The sequence below is a fragment of the Paroedura picta genome, chromosome 1 (assembly GCF_049243985.1).
Source record: "Paroedura picta isolate Pp20150507F chromosome 1, Ppicta_v3.0, whole genome shotgun sequence".
In the NCBI taxonomy this organism is placed as follows: Eukaryota; Metazoa; Chordata; class Lepidosauria; order Squamata; family Gekkonidae; genus Paroedura; species Paroedura picta.
The window spans coordinates 18,096,118-18,119,326 of NC_135369.1; the positions used below are offsets into that span (position 1 = coordinate 18,096,118).

The 23,209-nt window shown below is 46.5% G+C and overlaps 1 protein-coding gene across 5 annotated transcripts in view; it reads left to right on the forward strand.

The window, feature by feature from the left end:
• CCDC88B (coiled-coil and HOOK domain protein 88B) overlaps positions 1–23,209 on the forward strand; it is a 63,861-nt gene that overhangs the window by 21,062 nt on the left and 19,590 nt on the right. For 4 of the 5 annotated variants that reach the window (XR_013228768.1, XM_077324264.1, XM_077324270.1 and 1 more), the window contains 7 exons: positions 5,204–5,322; positions 10,996–11,128; positions 12,633–12,788; positions 14,236–14,397; positions 14,900–15,177; positions 19,596–19,739; positions 20,460–20,646. Coding sequence is in view for 3 of the 5 variants with exons in the window: in XM_077324264.1 (XP_077180379.1) it covers positions 5,204–5,322; positions 10,996–11,128; positions 12,633–12,788; positions 14,236–14,397; positions 14,900–15,177; positions 19,596–19,739; positions 20,460–20,646 (1,179 nt within the window). In the remaining 2 variants the exon portion in view is untranslated. Of the gene's footprint in view, positions 1–5,203; positions 5,323–10,995; positions 11,129–12,632; positions 12,789–14,235; positions 14,398–14,899; positions 15,178–19,595; positions 19,740–20,459; positions 20,652–23,209 lie in introns of all 5 variants that reach the window. The other variant, XR_013228771.1, reaches the window with a different exon arrangement.

Sequence of the window (23,209 nt, forward strand, 5' to 3'; positions counted from 1 at the left end):
TTTTACCCTCGAATTAAAGAAAGTCGATTTCCATATAGTGCTATAAATTTCCTTCTGCAGCATCTATAATTGATCCGTGGTGACCCTACCTTTCGCCCTGCAATACCCAGGAGTGGATATAAGTTGCTACATTTGAGGAATCTGCTCTGAGAACTGCAGTATTAAGTGTAGATGGTCTATATTTTGCCGGATTAACTTCCTCTCTGGCGCCTCCAATACTGATATAATGAAGCAGTCTGTCGCTGATTGATCAGGGCATCAGTTCAAAGACTGCCTGGTTCCCGGTTGCCATTCCCTCATTTGCCCTCATTTTGGGATCTGTTTTAAAATGACTGCTCTCCACTTACACTTCTATAAGCAGAGATTTGCCACTTGGATTTACTTTCCCCTCCTCGTTCCCTGTGAAGCTGCTGCCCCCCCCCCCCTGCTCCTGCCAGAAAAGAAAGATACACAAGCCTCATGCTCCACTTGCCTCTCCCCCAGCTTTCTCTGGCTGTAAATTCAGGAGTCAAAAGGCAGGAAATAAAGCACTCTCTAGCCTTATGCTCCTTCAATGCTGACTGGAGCTTCACCCAACCCCCCCCCCCCAGATCAAGAGGGAAGGAGTCCAAAAATTGAGACAATGCATATGCCGAAGGGCAACATGTTTAAAATCTGGAAAAAAGAAGGCTGTAGATACAGGTTCAAATCAACCAGAATTCGACAAGATTTACAGTGGGGGGAAAATGTGAGTGCAGATTCTACCTAGTGGAAATTCCTAATGCATCACCCAGAAATGAAGTCTCATACTTTCTAGATTCCACTCTCCCCAAGCAATACCCTCAAAATTTCTTGTCCTTTGCCAGGGCAGTGCTGGCAGCCCTATTTTATGCCAACGATGGTTTGTAGGATTTCTGGCACCATTGCATTAATGATGCCATTATGTCATTTCCAAGCAACTCCAGAAGCCCATGGTGGTCTAAGGTTCAGAAGAACCTCCTAGAATGATGGGAGGTCACTTCTGGATCTGCCCTGGAAATGGCAGCATTTTATTTATTGTATTCATTTTCAAACTTTTAGCCCGCCCTTCCCCGAAGGCTCAAGATGGGTTACAATAAGCAAGAATACCACCCAACTTTTCATAAAACCTGCATATATAATCTAAATATTAAATTATAAAAAACATAACATTAGAAAATGATGATGAAGATGTTGTTACCCGTTCAGTCGTGTCCGACCCTCAGCGATTCAACAGGAAAGTCCTCGCCACGCGTCCCTGTCTCTGACTGCTTCTTTTAATTGGTTTGTGGTCATACCTGTATCGGCCCTGTCAAGCCGGAAGATCCTTTGGCGACCACATGTCCTTTTGCCGCTGACCATGCCGAGCATTAATTATTTTTCTAGTGAATTTGATCGCATGACGTGTCCAAATTAAGTGAGCATAACTGTAAAAATCAAGTCAGAAATCAGGCAGGGAGGCCAGATGGAATCAGATGTGCCTCAACCATAGGCCCAGTGAAACAACTCCAACTTACAGGCTCTGCAGAACTGCTTGAGGTCTTGCAGGGTCCTGATCTCCACAGGTAGAGTGTTCCATCCGATCTCTTTGAGACATGAGGAAGTGCCGGGGCAGAGCAACACCCCCCTCCCTCATTGCTCAGACTTGCTTCTGGGGAGCTCAACCATCACCTCCAGCGAGTTAACACCTAAATTCATTCATCCGTTTGATTCCTTATTCTGCTTTCACGTTGGTTTCCCATTATTTTGCTTTTCCCACCAGAGGGCGCTGCATGACAAGAGCAGGTGCCAAGAGAACAAGGTTTGAGGCCAGTGGCACCTTTAGGGCCAAGAAAGTTTAAAGTCCCTGTGCATGCACACTTCTTCAGAGAGAGTGTCTGGAGTTATGAAGCAGTCAGTTTGCAGTGGGCCTTTCTTAAGCACCTACTGGTTGCTGAGACAAGCCCAGGATGCTCGATGGAATGAACTTTTGGGTGATCCAGCAAGGGCTGCCCCCTGTTGTTAACCCAAGAGGGCAAACTCAGGATCATTTGACGCAGATTGTGTGTGAAGGGCAATCCTGTGAATTCATGACCTCCAAAAGGTCTTATAATTCAGGGGTAGTCAACCTGTGGTCCTCCAGATGTCCATGGACTACAATTCCCATGAGCCCTTGCCAGAGTTTGCTGGCAGGGGCTCATAGGAATTGTAATTCATGAACATCTGGAGGACCACAGGTTGAATACCCCTGCTATAATTGATAGTCTCGGTTAGGTCTTGCAAACAAAACACCATAGTTTACTTTTAAAGCCTTTCTTGTTGGTTCTTTTCCTCCTTGAGAGATCCTAGCTGCATTCAGACATTGCAACAAGCTCCAGTTTGGGATCTGGGCACCAAGCCGCCTTGTTGCCATGCTCATGTGCGTGCCTCCCTTCTTGGCCGGAGCACGGCAACCATGTTTATGACCAAGGGCCAGCTTGGTCTGTGCTGGCCATGATGGCTGCATGCAGCTGCTGAGTGTGGGTTTGTAAATGCATTTACAGCCCATATTGGTAGACCCCAAGGATTCTGGTAAAACTTTTAAAAACTGTGGCTACAGAAGATGAAAGCTGATCCGTTCCTGAGGACTAGAATCATAGATGTAAGATTTTATATGGGGAGGAAAAGGAAACAATGAGGTTCTGGAGGGTACAGTGAAAGGGGTGTGTGTGTGTGTGTGTGTGTGAAAATAGCTGCAAATTTTCCTCTACCCCTATCATTTCTTTTTTTGCTCCATCTTACCTACCAAACTGGAGTGTTGTTTTTTTCCCTATAGTATCTACAGGACAGTCCAGCATTCGTCCCCCTTCTGTTCCCCCCCCCCGATCTTTCCCAAACGCACACACACACACACGAAAATTAAATTAAACTAATGTATATCAAATTTAATTTAATTTTTTTTATTCAGCTTATGGGGCATCTCAGGGCACAGAACAGAGAAACAAGGAAATACTTTAAATATTTGCAACCATTTGGAACAAAGAAATATGTTAGAATCAGAATCGTAGAGTTGAAAGGGACCTCATGGGTCATCTAGTCCAACCCCCTGCACTAAGTTATAGATAACCAACATGCAGCATATAACAAAGAACAGCGTAATAGATGATTGGGATGTAGTGGGTGTCAGTGTTACAGTTTCCTGGCGATTGGGTCGATTATGAGGGTCCTCGTTGCTGGTCTTATCCAAGAGCCTGGCTGCTGTGTCATGTAGCTACAGTATCAAAATGGTTACACCCTGTGATGAGCAGTGGAGCATTCTCCTGGTTTCCTGTGGGAAAGACAGCAGCAGTAACTTTTAGGTCAGGACCAATATATGAAGGGAACTGACTTTATATTATCTAAGACAATAATAGAATATATTCTTATAATAGATTATACTCTCATATGTATCAACAATTACTCTGCTAAGAAAGATGGTAATAACTTCTAGATCAGGATCAATATGTGATGGGAACTGAATATGTATGCCAATATGTATGCTAAAAGAGGATGGCAAACTATACTTCATATGTGTTAACAAGACAGCAGCAGTAACTCTTAGGTCAGGGCCAATATATGAAGGGGACCGACTTTATATCACTTGAGATAGTAATAGAATATATTCTTATAACAGATCATACTCTCATATGTATTACCAATCATTTCGTTAAGAAAGATGGTAAAAACTTCTAGATTAGGATTAATATGTGATGGGAACTGAATATGTATGTTAAAAGAGCATGGCAAACCATATAGGCTGGTCGCTTTTTTTCTCTTTTACTTTTCTGTAAATGCTTTATATAATAATAAATAATTATTATTATTATTATATTATTATTATTATTATTATATTTATATTTATACCCCGCCTCCCCCCGAAGGCTCGAGGCGGCTTACATAAACCCGTCCCCTAAAACCATAAAATGACAATAAAAACCAATGATTTACAATAATTGTAACAGCGATGGCGTAGCCTACTCATTTGCTCTCCGCATCCTCATCTACGGTGGGGGGTGACGCTCTCTACCACCAGTTTGTGAGGGGGGGGCTGATCTTCTTTCCGCCCGGCCTCAGTTATAAGCCTGGCGGAAGAGCTCCGTCTTACAGGCCCTGCGGAATGCTGGTAATTCCCGCAGGGCCCTCAGCTCTTCCGGGAGCTCATTCCACCAGGTTGGGGCCAGGTTGGGGCCAGGACCGAAAAGGCCCTGGCCCTAGTCGAGGCCAGGCGGCCTCGAAAATTACTATTAAAAAAAATTACTATTAAAATTACTATTAAAAAAAATGGTTACACCCATGAAGCTGCTTTATACTGTATCAGACCCTTGGTCCATCAAGGTCAGCATTGTCTACTCGGAGTGGCAGCAGCTCTCTGGGGGTCTCTGGCAAGGAAAGATCTTTCACATCCCCTCCTGCCTGGTCCTTTGGACTAGAGGTGCTGGGGATAGGTGTTGGGGCCTTCTGCATGCCAAACCGATGCCCTGCCAATAAGCCACAGCCCCCATAGAGTGATATTGTTCTTACCATTTTAAAAATAAAGCTGGTAAAAGTCAAAAGAAATTCCGTCTAAACATCCGGAAGAAGTTCCTGACAGTTAAAGCGGTTCCTCAGTGGAACAGGCTTCCTCGGGAGGTGGTGGGTTCTCCATCTTTGGAGATTTTTAAACAGAGGCTGGATAGCCATCTGACGGAGAGGCTGATTCTGTGAAGGCTCAAGGGGGTGGCAGGTTACAGTAGATGAGTGAGAGGGTTGTGAGTGTCCTGCATAGTGCAGGGGGTTGGACTAGATCAGGGGTAGTCGGGGATTTGCTAACTTTACCTGTTTACCTGAATATGTTCCCCAGAGAGCTCTTTTGATCAAGCAACACTTATCAGCTAGGGTTCCCTGGCCTGGTAGTTGTGAGTTTCCATCATTCTGCAGGGGGTTGGACTAGATCAGGGGTAGTCAACCTGTGGTCCTCCAGATGTCCATGGACTACAATTTCCATGAGCCCCTGCCAGCATTTGCTGGCAGGGGCTCATGGGAATTGTAGTCCATGCACATCTGGAGGACCACAGGTTGACTACCCCTGGACTAGATGACCCAGGAGGTCCCTTCCAATTCTAAGATTCTATGCTTCTAAGGACTTGTGAAGGATGCAGCAGCACATAAGCACAATGGGGAATCCCTCCTGTACGGACATGGTCTCATGTGCAACATGTCATTCTTGCAGGACCTCCAGAGGGAAAAGGCAAAGGGCGAAGAGAGGGAAACAGCTTTGGTTCGGCTGAGAGAACAATTGCTAAGGACAGAAGAAGATGCCAAGAAAGCGCTCGAGAGCACGAGGCAGAGGTGAGTACAGGACGTGGTGGTGGGAAGTGCCGTCAAGTCCCGACCAGCTTATAGCAACCTTGTAGGTAAGAAATGAACCGGGGGGGGGGGGGTTTGCCATTGCCTGTCTCTGCAAAGCAGCCTTGGACTTCCTTGCTCGTCTCCCATCCAAATGCTCATTTGGGCCAACCCTGCTTGGCTTCTGAGATCTGACAGCACTGAGCTCGCCTGGATGATCCCGGTCAGGGCACTGAGGTAGGGCAGCATTTAATGGGGATTCTCAACTGTTGTGTATGGGATCCCCCAAGGGGCAGAACTCGGGGCCCGAGGCAGGAACATAATTCTGTGCTGCTGATTGGTTCATGCCTGGCTGGTCTCCCCGCAGGAACCAGTAGATTCAAACGCAACCACCGCGGCCCCAATTGGAAAGCACAAGGGCAGATCCACTAGGGATCCAGTCACTTTAAAATAATCGGGTGTCCAATCAGCTGCAAACGGCAGGAAGTTATTTTGTTCAGAATTGTATATATTGGAGGGTTTGTTCAGGGATTTTCATAGAATCATACAATAATAGAGTTGGAAGGGACCTCATGGGTCATCTAGTCCAGGGTACTAAGAAAGCTCAGGGTACTAATAAAGAGCTGAAAGATTCCAGTGCCTCCATGTTCCTAGACCCATCCAGAATTTTATTTGGTCCAGCCAGAACGTTTCCTTTCCCTCTCCCATAATACTAGTACGCAGGGTCATCCACTGAAGCTGAAGGGTGGAAGGATGGAAGATTCAGGACAAGCAAAAGGAAATATTTCTTCACATAGTGTATAATTAACTTGTGGAACTCACCGCCACAGGATATGGTCAGGGCCACCAACTTAAAAAGGGAGGTGTGGTAGACTGAGGTATCACTGGCTACTAAACATGATGGGTATCTACACCATTCAGTACGAGAGGTAGCATGCCTCTTTAAATGAGTTGCTAGGGAGCGCAGGTAGGATGATGTTGTTGCACGCTTCCTGTTCATGGGCTTCCTAGAGTCAGCTAGGTGGCCACTGTGTGAACTGAGTGCTGGGCTTGATGAGTCTTTGGTCTGATCCAGCACTTTTCTTATGTTCATATCATTTAACACCTCTAATAAGTGAAGAATTCCATGTCTGTGTGACATGTGGTGTGTGTGTGTGTGTGGGGGGATGATATTTGTCTCAAATTTGTTAATGAATTCTGATTCATCAATTTCATGTTAGTTTTTCCATTTGAATTTCCTATATAAGAGAACTGTAACTTTTAGACCAGCAATAGAATGTCTTGAAGAATTCCTAGGATTTCCTGTTACATCTAATTTTATCATTTCGCCCTAAACCTAGTTTTGTATATGTCAGAACAGTCCTGGGAGTACCTCATGCCCATTCTGAGCAACCTGGGCCCATTCCACAGTGCCCATTCCACACACATAGGATAATGCACTTTCAATGTGCTTTGGCAGCTGGATTTTCGTGTGCGGAACAGGAAAATCTACTTAGAACATGCATTGAAAGTGCATTATCTATTGTGTGCAGAATAGGCCCTGGTTATTCTTTGAATCAGATTTTGCTTTGAACTGCCCTCTCTTCATTAATGCCCACTCCCCGCCTCCCTTTCTATTGTATCTACAAATTAACCTGATAGATTTTATACTTCAGCGCATCTGATCAAGTGAGCTCTGTCACATGAAAGTTTATACTGGAATAAATGTAGTTAGTCCTTACGATGCCACAGGATCCCTGATTTATCCCATTGTCGCAGACTAACCTAGCTCTGCATCTGGCATTAAAAAGAAGTGGTAAAGGAAATTCCTTGTAGGGTTTCTTGTGAAATCCAGGTTATGTTGCAATTAAACCAGATAAGCATTGCGAGAAGTGAGACAGAAAAGCAGAACCTCCCATTGGCTAGCTAACACAATTAGAACCCGGCTCTTTATCATACATTTCCAAAGTTTCTTTTGTTCACTAGCAGCTGTGCTCAAGTAAGCAAAAAAACCTCTACTAAGCAAGACTAAAGCTGTTGTCAACAAAACTCTTCCTAGAGTTCCTTTTGGCAAGTGAGCAGAGCTAACAAGAGGAGCTTTGCAAGATATCAGCTGCATGTTATTACTTTTGAGAAAACAAAATGAGGAGTGGAGTGTACGCTACTCCCCTATCCTTTCCTCTTCACCTCTTTGATAATTGGGGGAGGGATGGGATTTTTAGCCGTCATGTTAGTAGATTGATGTTTTAATGGGAATTTTAAAGGGATTAGTTGTTGTGACCCGCCTCGAGCCTATCGGGAGAGGCGGGAAATAAATCTAATAATAATAATAATAATAATAATAATAATAATAATAATAATAATAATAATAATATTTTTTTAAAAAAACCTGAGCTTTAAATCTACATGATGACAACCTATCCTGATTTACATCTAGGGCAGTGGTCCTCAACCCCCGGTTCGGGGACTGGGACCAGTTTGTAGATCAGTTGGTACCGGACGGGGCTCCTCCTTGTGCTCTTCCCCAGCTGCTCAGGGGCTGCCCTGCCACTCTGCTGCTGGCTCACCTTTGGTGCTTTCCAGCGGCCGCCATGGCTGGGCCTCCCCCTTGGCATGGCCCTGCACAGCTGCTGCTGGCAGCGCCCCCCAGCGGAGAGTGGGAAGTCAGGGGCGCCTCCGGGAAAGCAAGTAGGGCAGGGGCTCAGGCAGCGGCGACGTCCCTCGGCAAAAGACTACCCCCCCCCGGGCCTAAGTAAAATTGTCAAGCATTGACCGGTCCCTGGTGAAAAAAAGGTTGGGGACCACTGATCTAGGGCATTGTTTGATCATACTAGTGGCCACAGCTCTGAGTCGTTGGGAAAGGGGTTTTTACATTTGTTATTGCCACTTTAATTGTAATTTGTAATTTTAAAGGGTATTGTGATTGTTTTATGGGGTGTTTTAAATTGTTAGATGTTTTATTGTTAGCCGCCATGAGCCAGCTTGCTGGGAGCAGCGGGGTACAAATCTAACTAATAAATAATAATAAATAAAATATTTTAGATGCAAAATGTAATAATGTGCATTGATTTTATTCCTCCCCTTCTTAGTACTTCCTGTAATACCTGACCTCGGTGTACTGAAATAGAGAATATCTGATGATACAGAGTGAACAATTTTATTTTCAGAGGTCAGAAGGGACGTGCAGGCCGGGGAGAGGAGGTGAAATCGGCCTCTTCTAAATTCTCAAATGTTGGCAGACATTATACTCCTATAGTTATAATGTTGTCTCGCTGTTCTCCATGGGCATTGTACTTCTGAGCACGTACAGAGTGTCCTCTGGAGAGAAGTACAGAGTACTTCACAGGGTAGCCATGTTGATCTACAGTAGAACAACTAGATTCGAATCCTGTAGCCCCTTAGAGAGTCCAGTTGCAGTTTAGAGAACAAGAAGATTTTGGGGCATAAGCATCCAAGAGCAAAATTTGTCTGACAAATGGAACTTTTATACCCCCAAAATCTTATCTAAGCCGCTACTGGACTCAAAACAATCCGAAGGTTACCTATATCGTTCTTGTTTCATGTAAATCACCCTGAGCCTTCGAGGAGGGTGGTATATATAAATACAATAATAAATAAATATAAATAAATAAATATACGTTTATTTAGAAAGTTACCCCATTCCCCGCTCAGCCCCCCCCCCCCAAAAAAAACACACACACATACACACACATTTACACCTTAGAGGAAATAAACAAGTCATGAACATGACATTCATGTAATTTGTTTACATCTTTTTGTTTTGGCAACTATTTTGGAGGATGAAATCTTGCACATCCCGTCCCTTGCAGATGTTAATTAATCCATCCGTATCTTTGTAGCTTCCTCTGCTATCTGCTTATCTCATTTCATCTTCGATTTTAAACGTTTTGCCTATCTAACAGCTGTTGGGAGAATTTCACACCCATTCTGAGTAAACTGATTACTCTTCAGATTGGACCTTGTTTTGAACCAGTTCCGCTTTGTAACATTCCCATGCCCTTACTCTGCGTCTGTAAATCAGCCAGATAGATTTTTATATTCCCTCGCAGCTAATGAAGTGATGGCTGGAAAACCTGACCCTTTAAAAATACAAATCTCAGCGATATTCCAAGTGCGGAAAACAGTCTTGACTTACAAAAGTTTATGCTGGAATAAAGCACGTTAGTCTTTAATGTGCCACAAGATGCCTTTTTCGTTCCACTTCTTTTAATGTGGAACATTCCTTAATGGCAGAATTAAGCAAGGCAGTACACCTGCACACAGTCAGCTCAGTGCTGCTCAAGGAATTCTAAGGCACGTGGAAGGGAATGCTTGTGAATGATTTGGGTGTTATATCTTAAGTGCCAACTATTAAGTCTGCAGGTTCAGTGATCACAGACTCCAGTTCTTCAGAACAGCTCTTTTTATTTAGCAACTCCAGCAACAGACTACAACTACTGAACAGAGGAAAACAGGCAAACTCATGCACTTTTATACCTTTCAGGCAGCCGGCTGCTGCCTCGGATTGGCTCTAAGCAGAGCAATCAGATTGGTTCTAGAGGAGCAATCTGAGCATTCCGATTGGCCCCTAAGCGGAGCAATCAGATTGGCCCTAAGCAGAGCGATCTGATTAGCCCTAAGCAGAGCAATCAGATTGGCTCTAGCAGAGTGATCAGGTTCCTTTGATTGGTTAGTTCCTTGGCTGGCTGAAGCCTTCATTTGCATCAGTGGCCAAATGCCCACAGACATAACACCAACCATAATACTTCAGAAATCAAATACTTCAAACGTATTTGACCAAAGCTGGCAGATAGGAGCCACATGGCAAAGCAAAGTCGCTCAGACCATATTGTGGATATCTACTACCTCCCTCCCTCCCTTACCTACCTACCTACCTACCCGCCTACCAACTTACTTACCTACTTACTTATATACCGCCCCTCTCGGACATACCGTCTCAGGGCGGCTTACAATCTAAAACTCAGTAAAACCAACATATTCCATATAAAAAACAATGTAAAAACAGATTAACATTTTGAAACCACAATTAGACACAATAGCATCAGCCAAGATTACTGGTTCAGTGATTTATATGCTGCCAAGTGCTGGATAGGAGGAAGTGTTGGGAGAGGAAAGGACAGCAAGAGAGGCAGGAGAGAGGCAGGAGAGTTGAATATAACAGACCTCAACCATAGACCCGGCGGACGAGCTCTGTCTTACAGGCCCGACGGAACTCAGAAAGTTTGGCCAGGGCCCTGCTCTCTCTAGGGAGCTCATTCCACCCGTCAGGAGCAAGGGCCGAAGAAGTTCTGGCTCTGATTGAGGTCAAACATGTTTCCGCAGAATCATAGAGTAGAATCATAGAGTTGGAAGGGATCTCCAGGGTCATCTAGTCCAGGGGTAGTCAACCTGTGGTCCTCCAGATGTTCATGGACTACAATTCCCATGAGCCCCTGCCAGCAAACGCTGGCAGGGGCTCATGGAAATTGTAGTCCATGGACATCTGGAGGACCACAGGTTGACTACCCCTGATCTAGTCCAACCCCCTGCAAAATGATGGAAACTCACAACTACAGGGCCAGGGAACCCTAGCTGATAAGTGTTGCTTGATCAAAAGAGCTCTCTGGGGAACATATTCAGGTAAACAGGTAAAGTTAGCAAATCCAAGTAATGTATATTTCTCTCTCCTGGCTGCAGCCCTGACCAAAATCAGGAGCTCCAAGAGGGACCTTCCCCAGGGAAGAAACTGGAAGAAGAAAACAGCGTGCTCACAAGTCAGCTGCAGGAACTGCAGGCTCTCAACCAGCAACTTACACATGCCCTTCAGCAGGTAAGACTCTGCTTTGGTGCTCCTTCATCAACCATGCCAATCCCCCAGGATTTGTAGAACCCTAAAATATAACCGTGGCTGACTTTGCTGGGCCGACATCTTTCTCTGCACAGGGACCAGCCCTTGGTAATTAGACAGCTAAATAAAGTATCAGAGGCCAGGAGAACAGAGCTCAGTTTGGACACTTCTACCAAACTCTAGGTTGTGCTAACCATGGTTTGACTTTCAAAGGTTTGACTTCCCATGGTTCAGAGTTGTTTGGCTGCTTAGTTTCATCATTCCTGTCTTGTCTTTGGAGGCAAAGAGGCATCCACAAGCACGATTTGTCAATTCAAACATTATATCAAGTCATAAGTATCACAAACCATGGTTTACAAGTCCCCTCCAGAACACGGTCTGTGATTCTGGTTTATTGGCTGATGACAACCAGGTATTGTACCAAACCATGGTTAAGATTCTTTATCAGTGGTTAGACATGTCTTGGTACAAGGCACGATGATGATGATGTTATCCGTTCAGTCATATCTGACCCTCAGCGATTCTATAGGAGAGTTTTATCCATTCGTCTCTGTCAATGACTGCTTCTTTTAGTTGGTTCATGGTCATCCCTGTATTGGTTTTGATCGTGTCGAGCCAGCGGATCCTTTGGTGCAGGGGTAGTCAAACTGCGGCCCTCCAGATGTCCATGGACTACAATTCCCAAGAGCCCTTGCCAGCATTCGCTGGCGAATGCTGGCAAGGGCTCCTGGGAATTGTAGTCCATGGACATCTGGAGGGCCGCAGTTTGACTACCCCTGCTTTGGTGACTATGTTTCCTTTTGCCACTGACCATGCTGAGCATTAATGATTTTTCTAGCAAGTTTGATCGCATGATGTGTCCAAAGTAAGAGAGCTTTAACCATAATATCTTCCCTTCTAATGATATAGCTCATACCTTAAATAAAACTTTGTTGGTCTTAAAGGTGCCACTGAACTCAAAATTTGTTCTGTTTAGTTAGTTCTATTAAACTAGCGGTCCCCAACCTTTCTCAGGTCAGGGACTGCCTCCGGAGTGAGGGAAGAGCCGACGGCCCGGGTGCTGAGATAACGCGCATGCGCAATTGCCGAGCATGCGTGTTAACGCGCATGGGCGGCAACAGCGCGCATGCACGTTTGCGTCACCGCCATGCCGGCGGCTGCGCCTGCCTCTTCCCTTCCTTCTTGCTGCCGGCGGGGGAAGACAGACGTGGCTGGCGGCAGCCCGGTACCGTGGCCTTTGCGGCCCGCCACCGGGCTGCGGACCGGGGGTTGATGACCTCTGTATTAAACCATGGCTAACATCTGAATTAAGCAGACCATAGTGGCTTGTTGAAAAGTTCATGGCAGAAACGAAATTTGAACTCGGGTCTTCTGGGCTTTACTGTTAGATGAACTCATTACATCGCACCAGCTCCCCCTAGGGGCTGAGGTTGGCAGTGCAGTCGCTGGGGGACAGCACAGAGTCAACTTTGTTTTCCCTTTCTAGGCAAAAAGCAGCTCTGTCGTTCCTCCATCAATGGAGGAGCCTCCTGTGACCCAGAGCACCGAGGGACAGAAACGGCCTTTCCACCACCTGCTACCTTTCCAGGCCAGCACAGAAAATGAAGCTGTGAGTGCGAGACTCACTGAAGTGGAACGCAGAGTGAGTGTAAACACTGTTCCCTTGTCCTGAGGCCAGATCAGCCCCTAGATCAGGGCTGGAGTGGCCAAACTGGAGAGCCACAGTTTGGCTCTCCAGTTTGGCCACTCCAGCCCTGCATCTTATTTTGCCTGCTGCCCAGATTCTCCACCCAGCCCACGCTCTCCCTGTCACCTTTCCAGGTGAGTGTAACAGGTCTCACAATTCACTCCAAGCCATTGCCTGCCTCTGTGTCATGACCCCTAGTGATCCTTGCAGGGATTACCACCCAAATCCTTGAAGGTCTCCCATCCAAATACTAGGCAGGCTCAGTCCCGCTTAATTTCCGAGATCTGACAGGATGGGGCTTGCTCAGGCTATCCAGGTCCGGGCTATAGGATGAAGTCAGGCAGTAGCTTCACCTGTTGACAATGAAGGGAATCTTCGTTTCAATTAGCTTTAATCCTGTTCAAGGAACTCCAAGGCTTAGGTTTAAAGGGAGCTGCTGTGATTCGCTGAGGGATGTGTCCATGAAATGCAGGGACTGTGAACGGCTGCTGAAAAGGCTTTAATGTCTGCAAAGCTGAGCACTCCTGGATTGGAAGAGAACCAGTTCAGCAAACCAAAAGCTGGTTTGAGATTTCTCTGCTCTGTCCCCCCTTCCCAGGTCTGCTGGGTGAAAGTAAGGGAGGACACTCACTACCCTATCACCAAGGGAGGCTCCTCTGGAGCATGCACTCAAGCTTGCCTTTCTAGGAGGGCCAGGGCTAGGGTTGCCACCTCCGGGTTTTGAAATACCTGGAGACTTTTGGGGTGGAGCCTGGAGTGGTCGGGATTTGAGGTGCGGAAGGACCTTGGTATTGTATAATGCGATGGAGCAGCCATTTTCTCTAGGGGACCTAGTCTCTTAAGTCAGGAGATGATCTGTAATTCTGGGAGATCCACAAATCAAAGTTGGCTAACTTCATTGTTTGAAATTACTTCTCATGAAATTGACAACTTTATTAACAACTTCACTGTGGAAGGAAAGATCTTTCTATACTGAAGGATTTGTTCAACACCTTCGGACTCCTTGATTTCTGTTCGTATGAAACTGACAACTTTATTTACAACTTCCTTGCGGAAGAAAATATTTCCATTTGGAAGGATTTATTAAATAGCTTCAAATGTTACCTTCCTTCCTTCCTTCCTTCCTTCCTTCCTTCCTTCCTTCCTTCCTTCCTTCCTTCCTTTCTTTCTTTTTTTCTTTCTTTCTTGTTTCCCCACCTGCAGACTGGCATCCCTAGCAGCAACCTGTGCATTTTTTCCAGCATAGTCACAGCTCTTTTAGTTGAACTGACCTTAGTGGCTCTCTTGTTTCCATAAGTAGGACTCCCCCACACACACATCCTTGACTAGTGCAATGTAGATACATACAGGAGACTCCATGTTTGCTGACGTTTACCAATTTCAACCTGGTCCTTTTTTCCAGAATTCAGCTCTCCAGGCTGAGAAACTGGCGCTTACAGCACGGCTAGGCCAGCTGGAGTCACAGCTCAGCGGCCTGCAGGGGGCACTGCTGAGCCTGCAGGGTCAAAGTTCCGAGGCGAAGGACGAGAGCGGAAAATGGCAGAAGCAAAACAGTGAGCTGCAGGTAAGCACCAGCCATCAAGTTTGAGACCAACCCTGGAGAAAATGGCAACTTCAGAGGGCAGACTCTATGGTATATCATAGAGCCTAGGTGAAAACACACCCCAGATTTCCCAGATTTCTCCTCCACAGGCACAGCCCCCAAATCTCCAGGAATTTACCAGGTCGGATTGAGTTAATCTTAGCCCCAGGTTATGTTTCATGACCTCTTCTGTTTTGGAAGCAAGGCCTGTGCCCTCCCTGTTTAAGGATCTGTAACCTTAGGTCTTTAATGTATTCTTAAAACTACAACCCACAGGTCCCCTGGTGGGAAAAACATGTCAGCAAAATGCCAGTTTATTACAATTTGGATGCAACCGACATAAGAGCAGCCCTGCCGGATCAGACTAAAGGTCCACCCGGTCTAATGCAGCTCAGATAACTGGGAAAAGTTCCCTGCACCAAGGAATGAACAGTCCAGCCTTGCATTTCTGTGCTTGACTTTAACCCCGGCCCCGTTCCGGCAGGTAGAGGTAGCCTCATTGCGTTCCCAAAAAGCATTACTGGACTCTCAGGCCCTGGAGCTGCGACAGAGGCTGGCTGCCCTGGAAGCAGAATCTCGCCGTGCCCAACAGGAACGGGAGGAGTGGCGGGGACGCTACGAAGCGCTCCTGCGGGACCACGACCGCTTGACGGTTCTGCACGAGAGGCAAGGAGCTGATCTGGAGGGGCTGCTGGGTAAGCACGCTAGCCTCAAGGGGGCGCTGCGCAGCCTGGAACAGGAGCACCGTGAACTGCAGGGCAGGTAACCCTGGGGAAGGGCATCTGTAGGCCATGGGATGGAAGGAAAAATGGAGAGGGGTAGAATTGCGAGCTGAGAAAATTATCTGTGATCTGGAGGTTCTTGGAGAGAGATTGCTTCTACCATGAACTAACCATAAAGCCTTAGGCACAGTACTCTCTCTCAGTCACACTGGCCTTTGAATGATGAAAGTCCTAGCAGTTAGATAGAATGATAGAATCATAGAGTTGGAAGGGACCTCCTGGGTGATCTAGTCCAACCCCCTGCACTGTGCAGGACACTCACAACCCTCTCGCTCATCCACTGTCACCTGCCACCCCCTTGAGCCTTCCCAGAATCAGCCTCTCCGTCAGATGGCTATCCAGCCTATGTTTAAAAATCTCCAAAGATGGAGAAGCCACCATCTCCCGAGGAAGCCTGTTCCTCTGACTGTCAGGAACGTCTTCCAGATGTTTAGATGGAATTTCTTTTGAATTAATTTCATCCCATTGGTTCTGGTCCATTCCTCCAGGGCAAGAGAGAACAACTCTGCTCCATCCTCCATATGGCACCCTTTTAAATACGGTTATCAAATCTGACGGTTATCAAATCTGATGGTTATCAAATCTGTTATCAAAGACGGTTATCAAAGACGGTTATCAAATCTGCTCTCAGTTGTCTCCTCTCCAGGCTAAACAGACCAAGCTCCCTCAACCTTTCTTTATATGGATGCTAAGTATTATTAAAGGCCACCAGTAGAATTTGCTTTCACAACAGAAGAAGAGTTGGATCTTACATGCCGCTTTTCTCTACCCAAAGGAGTCTCAAAGTGGCTTATATTCGCCTTCCCTTTACTCTCCCCACAACAGACACCTTGTGAGGGAGGTGAGGCTGAGAGAGCCTTGATATTACTGCTGGTCAGAACTGCTTTATCAGTGCTGTGGTGAGCCAAAGGTCACACAGCTGGCTGCTTGTGGGGAGCAGGTTTTATGGAACAGGTTTTATGGCTCCTCTGCTGCTCCTCCTTCCTGCTTTATCTCGTCTTCCATTTTCTCTTTGGCTCTTATTTCCCCTTTGGTGGTTTCTTAAACACTTCAATAAATAGTGGAGGTAAACTGAAAAGGCAGATCAGCAAGGAGGTAAACTGAAAAGGCAGATCATACAAGCTCAATAACATCACCTTGGCTGAACCTGTGCTGCCACATATGACCTTGCAAGATCTTGAGTACTTTAAAAAGGAGCTTCTTGCAGAAGCATAATCCCTGACTTGGAGGCGTGTCCTCCTGATCCCAGATGCGTGGAGTTAAGTTGCCGTTATGTCACCAGAAGTGACATCACCCAGACACTCCTACCGAATGTGACATCATGCTCCATTGCCGCCCCCCCCCCATGCAGTTAGGTTAAAATGAGAGTACTTACCTCCCTGGACACCAGTTGCCGCCACATGTGATGAGTCTTGACCAGCAAGAATGTTTATGACCAGGGCCCCTCTCCTTTCTACCTCTTGGCCATTTTGGGAGAACGGTTGGTCAGGTCAACATAACCACATGTGGTCATAAGGTCTTGACCAGCAAGAATGTTTATGACCAGGGCCCCTCTCCTTTCTACCTCTTGGCCATTTTGGGAGAACGGTTGGTCAGGTCAACATAACCACATGTGGTCATAAGTCCGCACTCCTAACCACTACACCAAACTGGCTCTCCAGAGAACAGCGCTTGGTCTCAACCAGCCTGGTGGAATGAGTTGCCGGCTGAAGTGCAGATCCTCATGTAGCTTCTTCAAGGAGAGCCAGTTTGATGTAGTGGCTGAGAGTGGCAGTTTCTAATCTGGCGAGCTGAATTTGATTCCCTGCTCCTCCTCCACATGCAGCCAGCTGGGTGACCTTGGGCTCGCCACAGCACTGATAAAGCTATTCTGACTGAGCAGTAATATCAGGGCATAGTGCAGGGGGTTGGACTAGATGACCCATGAGGTCCCTTCCAATTCTATTATTCTATGATTCTATGATTCTAGGGCTCTCTCAGCCTCAACTCCCTCACAGGGTGTCTGTTGTGGGGAGAGGAAAGGGAAGCCGCTTTGAGACACCTTCTGGTTGAGAAAAGCGGCATATAAGATCCTCCTCCCCCCTTCTTCTTGTAAGATGGCATTCTTCCACCAGGCATATGGTTGAGGCCAAGGATCACCATTACCATCAAACCAGGCCCACCAACCAGACCCTCATCACCCTCCATTCGATGACTGGTTAATAACTGTAAACATCTTTAATTTCCAGGCACATAGGGATAACTGCAGTAATGATTACTAACAGCGTTTAATGTACTTTAAATTTAAAAATGAAAGTTTTTTAGCCCATTGTTGTGAGCCGTCCTGAGACGGCGTAGAGAGGGGCAGCCTATAAATCAAAATATAAATAAATAAAATAAATATAGGTGAATGGTTGCCAGTGACACATGCAGATCATACACAGGTGCATTAAGACAATCACGCAAGGCACTCCTGTGTCTATTTAATTACTAATTGTGAGAATTCAGGTGTGCCGCTTCCTAATCGAGGACTCACAAATACCATGTTCGGGCTGCAGTAACTTCACACATTATGAACCCAACAAGCCAGTGGTATATTTTCAGTTACACAAACAGGCTTTTTCACACTAGCTCTTCGTCGATCTCCGGCTCTGAATACTGAGGGCCATTTCCCACGGCTTAAAAATAGCACAATGGTTGCTAATTGAAAACGCTACTAATTTGGCATTACCCACGACGTCGTAGACAATCTGCAACACTCCTGAAACCGATCAGCAATAAGCGCTTCGTTTTAGCGCTTTCAGAGGAATCCAGAAAAGTGGATTCACCCTCCGGATAGCGATACACTCCTGCAACCAATCTGCAACACTAGCGCTAAAGACCTGTGCGTTACCATTGTTGCTGGTTCTTCAAAGTCCCTCCCCCTGGCTCTCTCCTCCAAACTTCCGGCGAAGCGATCGCCATTTTTTTTTCTCGGAGCGAGCGGGGATAAACGCACCGGCGAGCCTCTTTCTGTTTAGAGGCTTCCCTGGCTTCAGTCCTTCACCTTTAGTCACTAAGCACAAACCACTTAAAAGCCCGTTTGCTGAAATAAAGTCCCTTTATTTTTTACACATAAATTCAGCCGAAAATCGAGCCCGTGAGAAGGGGGGGGGGGGAATTTTTTTTTATCACTCGAGGCAGCGTGCAAACGATCATACAATCAAACGACAGCTCACATTAGGCAGCTGGATGGGTCTCTCCGTAGCAACGAATCTACACAGATTCGTTGCTATGGGTCTGTTTTTTTTTTAAAAAACCTTTCTTAAAGGGAAAGCGGCTGTTTGGGAGCATGCTAACGGCTGCCCATTGGCTGCTTGACGGCCAGGGGCGGGACGAGCTTGGCAATAGCGCTTCCTTTCTAGCGATTTCTGCCGAGACCGGAAGCCTGTGGGAAACGCTAAAAAACGCAACTGATTCCACTACAAAGCCAGGTGTGCAAAACGACGAATTCCACTATTTTAAATGGCGATTTTTCATTCCGCAAACAATTTGCAACAAAGATCCCCGTGCGAAATGGCCCTGAGAGTTTCGCTCTCACAAAAGATTGCTGAGCCTGTCCAAGGCTGTAAAGGTAAAGGTAAAGGTATCCCCTGTGCAAGCACCGAGTCATGTCTGACCCTTGGGGTGACGCCCTCCAGCGTTTTCATGGCAGACTCAATACGGGGTGGTTTGCCAGTGCCTTCCCCAGTCATTACCCTTTACCCCCCAGCAAGCTGGGTACTCATTTTACCGACCTCGGAAGGATGGAAGGCTGAGTCAACCTTGAGCCGGCTGCTGGGAGCGAACTCCCAGCCTCATGGGCAAAGCTTTCAGGCGGCTGCCTTACCACTCTGCGCCACAAGAGGCTCTTATGTGGTCATATCACCCAATTAATTTTTAAATTAATTAATGAACTCCCTGTTGAGGTAGCCTGACCTATGCTATTTTCTTAACCCAGAGGTTAAATTTCCACCCCGAATCTCCAGTAGTCTCTGGGCCTGCTGGCTATCTGCCTAGCCATGGGTGGCTAGGAGGGGCATCTTGGAACGTACCTAAGAGTTATCTGTTACTTGTGCAGGTGTGGGAATGCTGAAGATTTGTAGCTGGCGTTTGCATACCAAGAAGCAAGTTGGGTGGAGGATCTGGGTTAGCCATATAGGTGTGCCAACTTATGCAGAATTTAGCAAGGGCACCCTTGCCTTGTTCTGCTTATTTCTTCAATAAAGAGATTTCTTTTCAACAAAGAGTCTGCTTATTGGGAATTTAATGGGACATTGACAATTGTCCAGTACATGGAACCAGCAAGATATCAGCTCTCCAGTTGTGCCTTCCTTTCCTAAATGCCACTTCTCCTTACTTCTGATTCAGCTTGGTTGCCTTCATCTTTTCTCCTTGCAGGCATAACCAGCTGCAGGGGCAGAAATCTGGCCTTGAACAGCGGGAAGAGGTGCTGCGGGGGCAACAGAGAAGGCTGGAGGAAGCAGAGCAAGATCACCAGGAACTGAGGAAGCAGCACAGTCACCTGAGGGAGGAGCATGAGAGGTAAGAGGGACCAGGAATCGACCATCTCTTAGCAGTGGGAAGGGCCATCAGAACACAGCCAGCTTATGGAACTTCATGAGGTTTTCAAGAAAAGAGCCAAACAGAGGTGATCTTCCATTGCCTGCTTCTACATAGTGCCCCTGGACTTCCTTGGGGGTCTCCCATCTACTACTAATTGGGGTTGATCCTGCTTTGCAACTGATATTGACAAGATGGGCCCAGCTAGGCCCAGGTTGTCTCTTGGGTCCTTCCATATCATACATAGCTGTCTAATGCAGAGCCTGACTCATTCAGGCTAATCTTGCAGTCTCAGAGTAGCAGTAGCATTTCCAAGCAGACACGATTTTCTCCAGTCCTTGTACCTGAGCTACATTCCACTGCAGGTGCCAAGGCTGAAACAGAGGCAATTTGCAAGGGAAACAGGTGCTCTGCTACTGAGCTGTGCCCATTTTTTTCCTGGAGAGGTCCAGGCTCAAATCCCTGTTCAACAGCTGACCTCTCAGATCAGTCTTTTTTGCCCTCGTCCAGAGGACCGTTTCACAAAATAGAGCCACGAGAGAGAAAGATCAGGTGTGGGGAGCTGCTGATGGATAAAATACAATAGACAGGAAATTCCTGTTGGTACCTTCTGGGCATTTGGTCCCTACTTTTTGGCATTCTGCGACACAAAATGGTAGTTTCATGGCAAACGCTCTTTGACATTCCTGGGCACTTCTGCAGGGCGAAGCAGACACTGGCACAGATGGAACGGGCCCAGGACGATCTCCATGGGGAGCTTCGTGGCTTGCAGAACCGGGTGACCAGCCTGCAGCTGGAGCAGGCAAGGCTGGAGGCTGAGAATGGAGCCCTGAAGGAGCAGAATCAGCAGCTGGACACAGCACTGGGGCGCCTCAGCACCCAATGTGAAGTAAGGTTGTTCCACACTATGCACAGTCTATGTACATTTCACACTATGCACATTTCAGTCTAGATGCCAGAAAGAGGAGGGTCAATGTAGTAAAACTGTTTGTGTTCTGCACCATTCAAGATTGGTGGTAGAAGGAGACTTGCATGATTGACATAGGCCTAGTCTGCACACAATAGATAATGCACTTTCAGTGCACTTTAGAAGTAGATTTTCCTGTTCCGCACAGGAAAATCCAGCTGCCAAAGCACACTGAGTGCATTATCCAGTGTGTGCAGAATGGGCCATATTCTCTTGTTTTGGAATGTAAGCTCTCTGGGGCAGGGACTTGCCTTCTTCTTTGTATGTAAAGTACCATAGAATCATAGAACCCATAGAGTTGGTATTGGGTTCCCTGTGGGTGGACAGGTAGTTGTGAGTTCTTGCATTGTGCAGAGGGTTGGGCTAGATGACCCTGGAGGTCCCTTCCAACTCTATGATTCTATGATTCTTCTTTTAAAAAAAGAAATTCTGTGTTGCCTTTCTGCCATTTGGGGCGGCCTGCCAAGAAGACAGAAGAAAACAAGAACCAGTAAAAAGATGCCGTCAAAAGGGAACCGGAAAAGTATGCAAGGGGCCAGCGATGGATGAACAAGACGGCAGCTGAATTTCTTTTCAAAGCATAGAAAGATGACGGTGATGAAGTAACATGAACTGTACTGCACATGGGTCAGTCCTGAAGAATCAGCACAGAGCAGGAGTCCCCAATGGGGTGCTCGTGGGCGCCATTGTGCCCACCATCTCCTTTCCTGGTGCCCACCATGTTATTTTGAAACTGGGTGGGGCCAAGTAGGCCTCTTGCCCAGCAAGGCTTCTGATTGGCCCCTGGAGCTCCCATTGGCTGGACAGATTAAAATAACGTGGTTTGAGTGGCAGTTGCCAACACAGTGTTGGTTTTGTCCCCTTTCACTCCTCTTTCCCAGTGTATTTTTTAAAACTTATTTGTTTGTATGTTTATTTGTTTACAGCCCTCCCCTCTTGGTCCTGCCATCTCACAGAATCATAGAATCATAGAATCATAGAGTTGGAAGGGGTCATACAGGCCATCTAGTCCAACCCCCTGCTCAACGCAGGATCATAGAATCGTAGAATCATAGAGTTGGAAGGGGCCATACAGGCCATCTTGTCCAACCCCCTGCTCAACGCAGGATTAGCCCTAAGCATCCTAAATCATCCAAGAAAAGTGTGTATCCAACCTCTGCTTGAAGACTCCGGGCAAGTGACATTATAAAACAATAACAATGCACTATAAGATGCCATAATTTTAAAAGTCCGTAAATATTTAATCTAAAACAGTTAAAGAAACAGCTCACAGTCATCATTTGGTACATAGACAGCGCTGTCCTTGCCTGAAGGCTCAGGCCGGGTAACAGCCTACATAATGACCAATAACATAACACGATATAATCACTTATCATCATAAACATTAAAATCATAAATTAATTTACCCTCAGGTTTAAATTAAAATCATTCCAAAGCCACTGCCTCTCCTCTAGTGAGAGGTGTGATATGAACACAGATTAACAGTTTGGTGATAATTCGATTGATGTTTTTAGCAGGGAGGCCAGAATTTTGGCAGTGCTTCCAGCCTGAACCGTACGCCTGGCAGAACTGCCCTCACAGGGCCCTGATCTCATCAGGCAGAGCATTCAACCCGGCCAGGGCCAAGACCAAAAAGATGGGAAGAACTTAACAAACAAAAGCAATTTCCGAGCAACATCTCCTTAACCTGGATGGCATGAAATTCTGGATGGAGTTCCATTTACCTTAAAGTATCAGGTTCACAGGTTGGAGTGTACCTGGATTGGGCCTCTTGTGGCATAAAGTTGTGGCAGCAGTGACCAGGAATACTTTGCAGTAGCTTCAGGTGGCTGGCCAGCTGTGGCCATTCCTGGACAGAAAAAATTGTGCCACTATAGTGCTTGACCTGGTAATATCTAGATTAGATTACTGCAATACACTCTATGTGGGGCTGCCCTTGAAGACTGTCTGGAAGCTTCAGTTGGTACAGAATGTTGTGGCCACAGTGTTCAGTTAACACTGTGGAGTGGATCGTGGGGACCAGTCCAGTCTTCTCCCATCTACAATGACTCAAATCAAGAGGCTGGTATTGGTCTTTAAAGCCCTGTATGGCCAAGAGCCAACATACATTAAGAACTCCCATATGAACCTACCCACTCACTCCAGTCATCCTTGGAAGCCCTGTTCAGCCCCCCCACCCCAATCTGAGGCTAGAAGAAGAGCTGGTTTCTATATCCCACTTTTCACTACCTGAAGGAGTCTTAAAGTGGCTTATGATTGTCTTTCCCTTCCTCTCCCCACAACAGACACCCTGTGAGGTTGGTGGAGCTGAGACGGCTATAAAAGAACAGTGACTGATCCAAGGACACGTAGCTGGCTTCATGTGGAGGGCTAGAGAATCAAGTCAGTTCTCCAGGGTAGAGGTTGCTCTTAACCACTCTACCACACTGGCTCTCTGGGTCACTACCTGTGAAAGGGCCTTCTCTGCTGTGGCCCCCAATCTTAG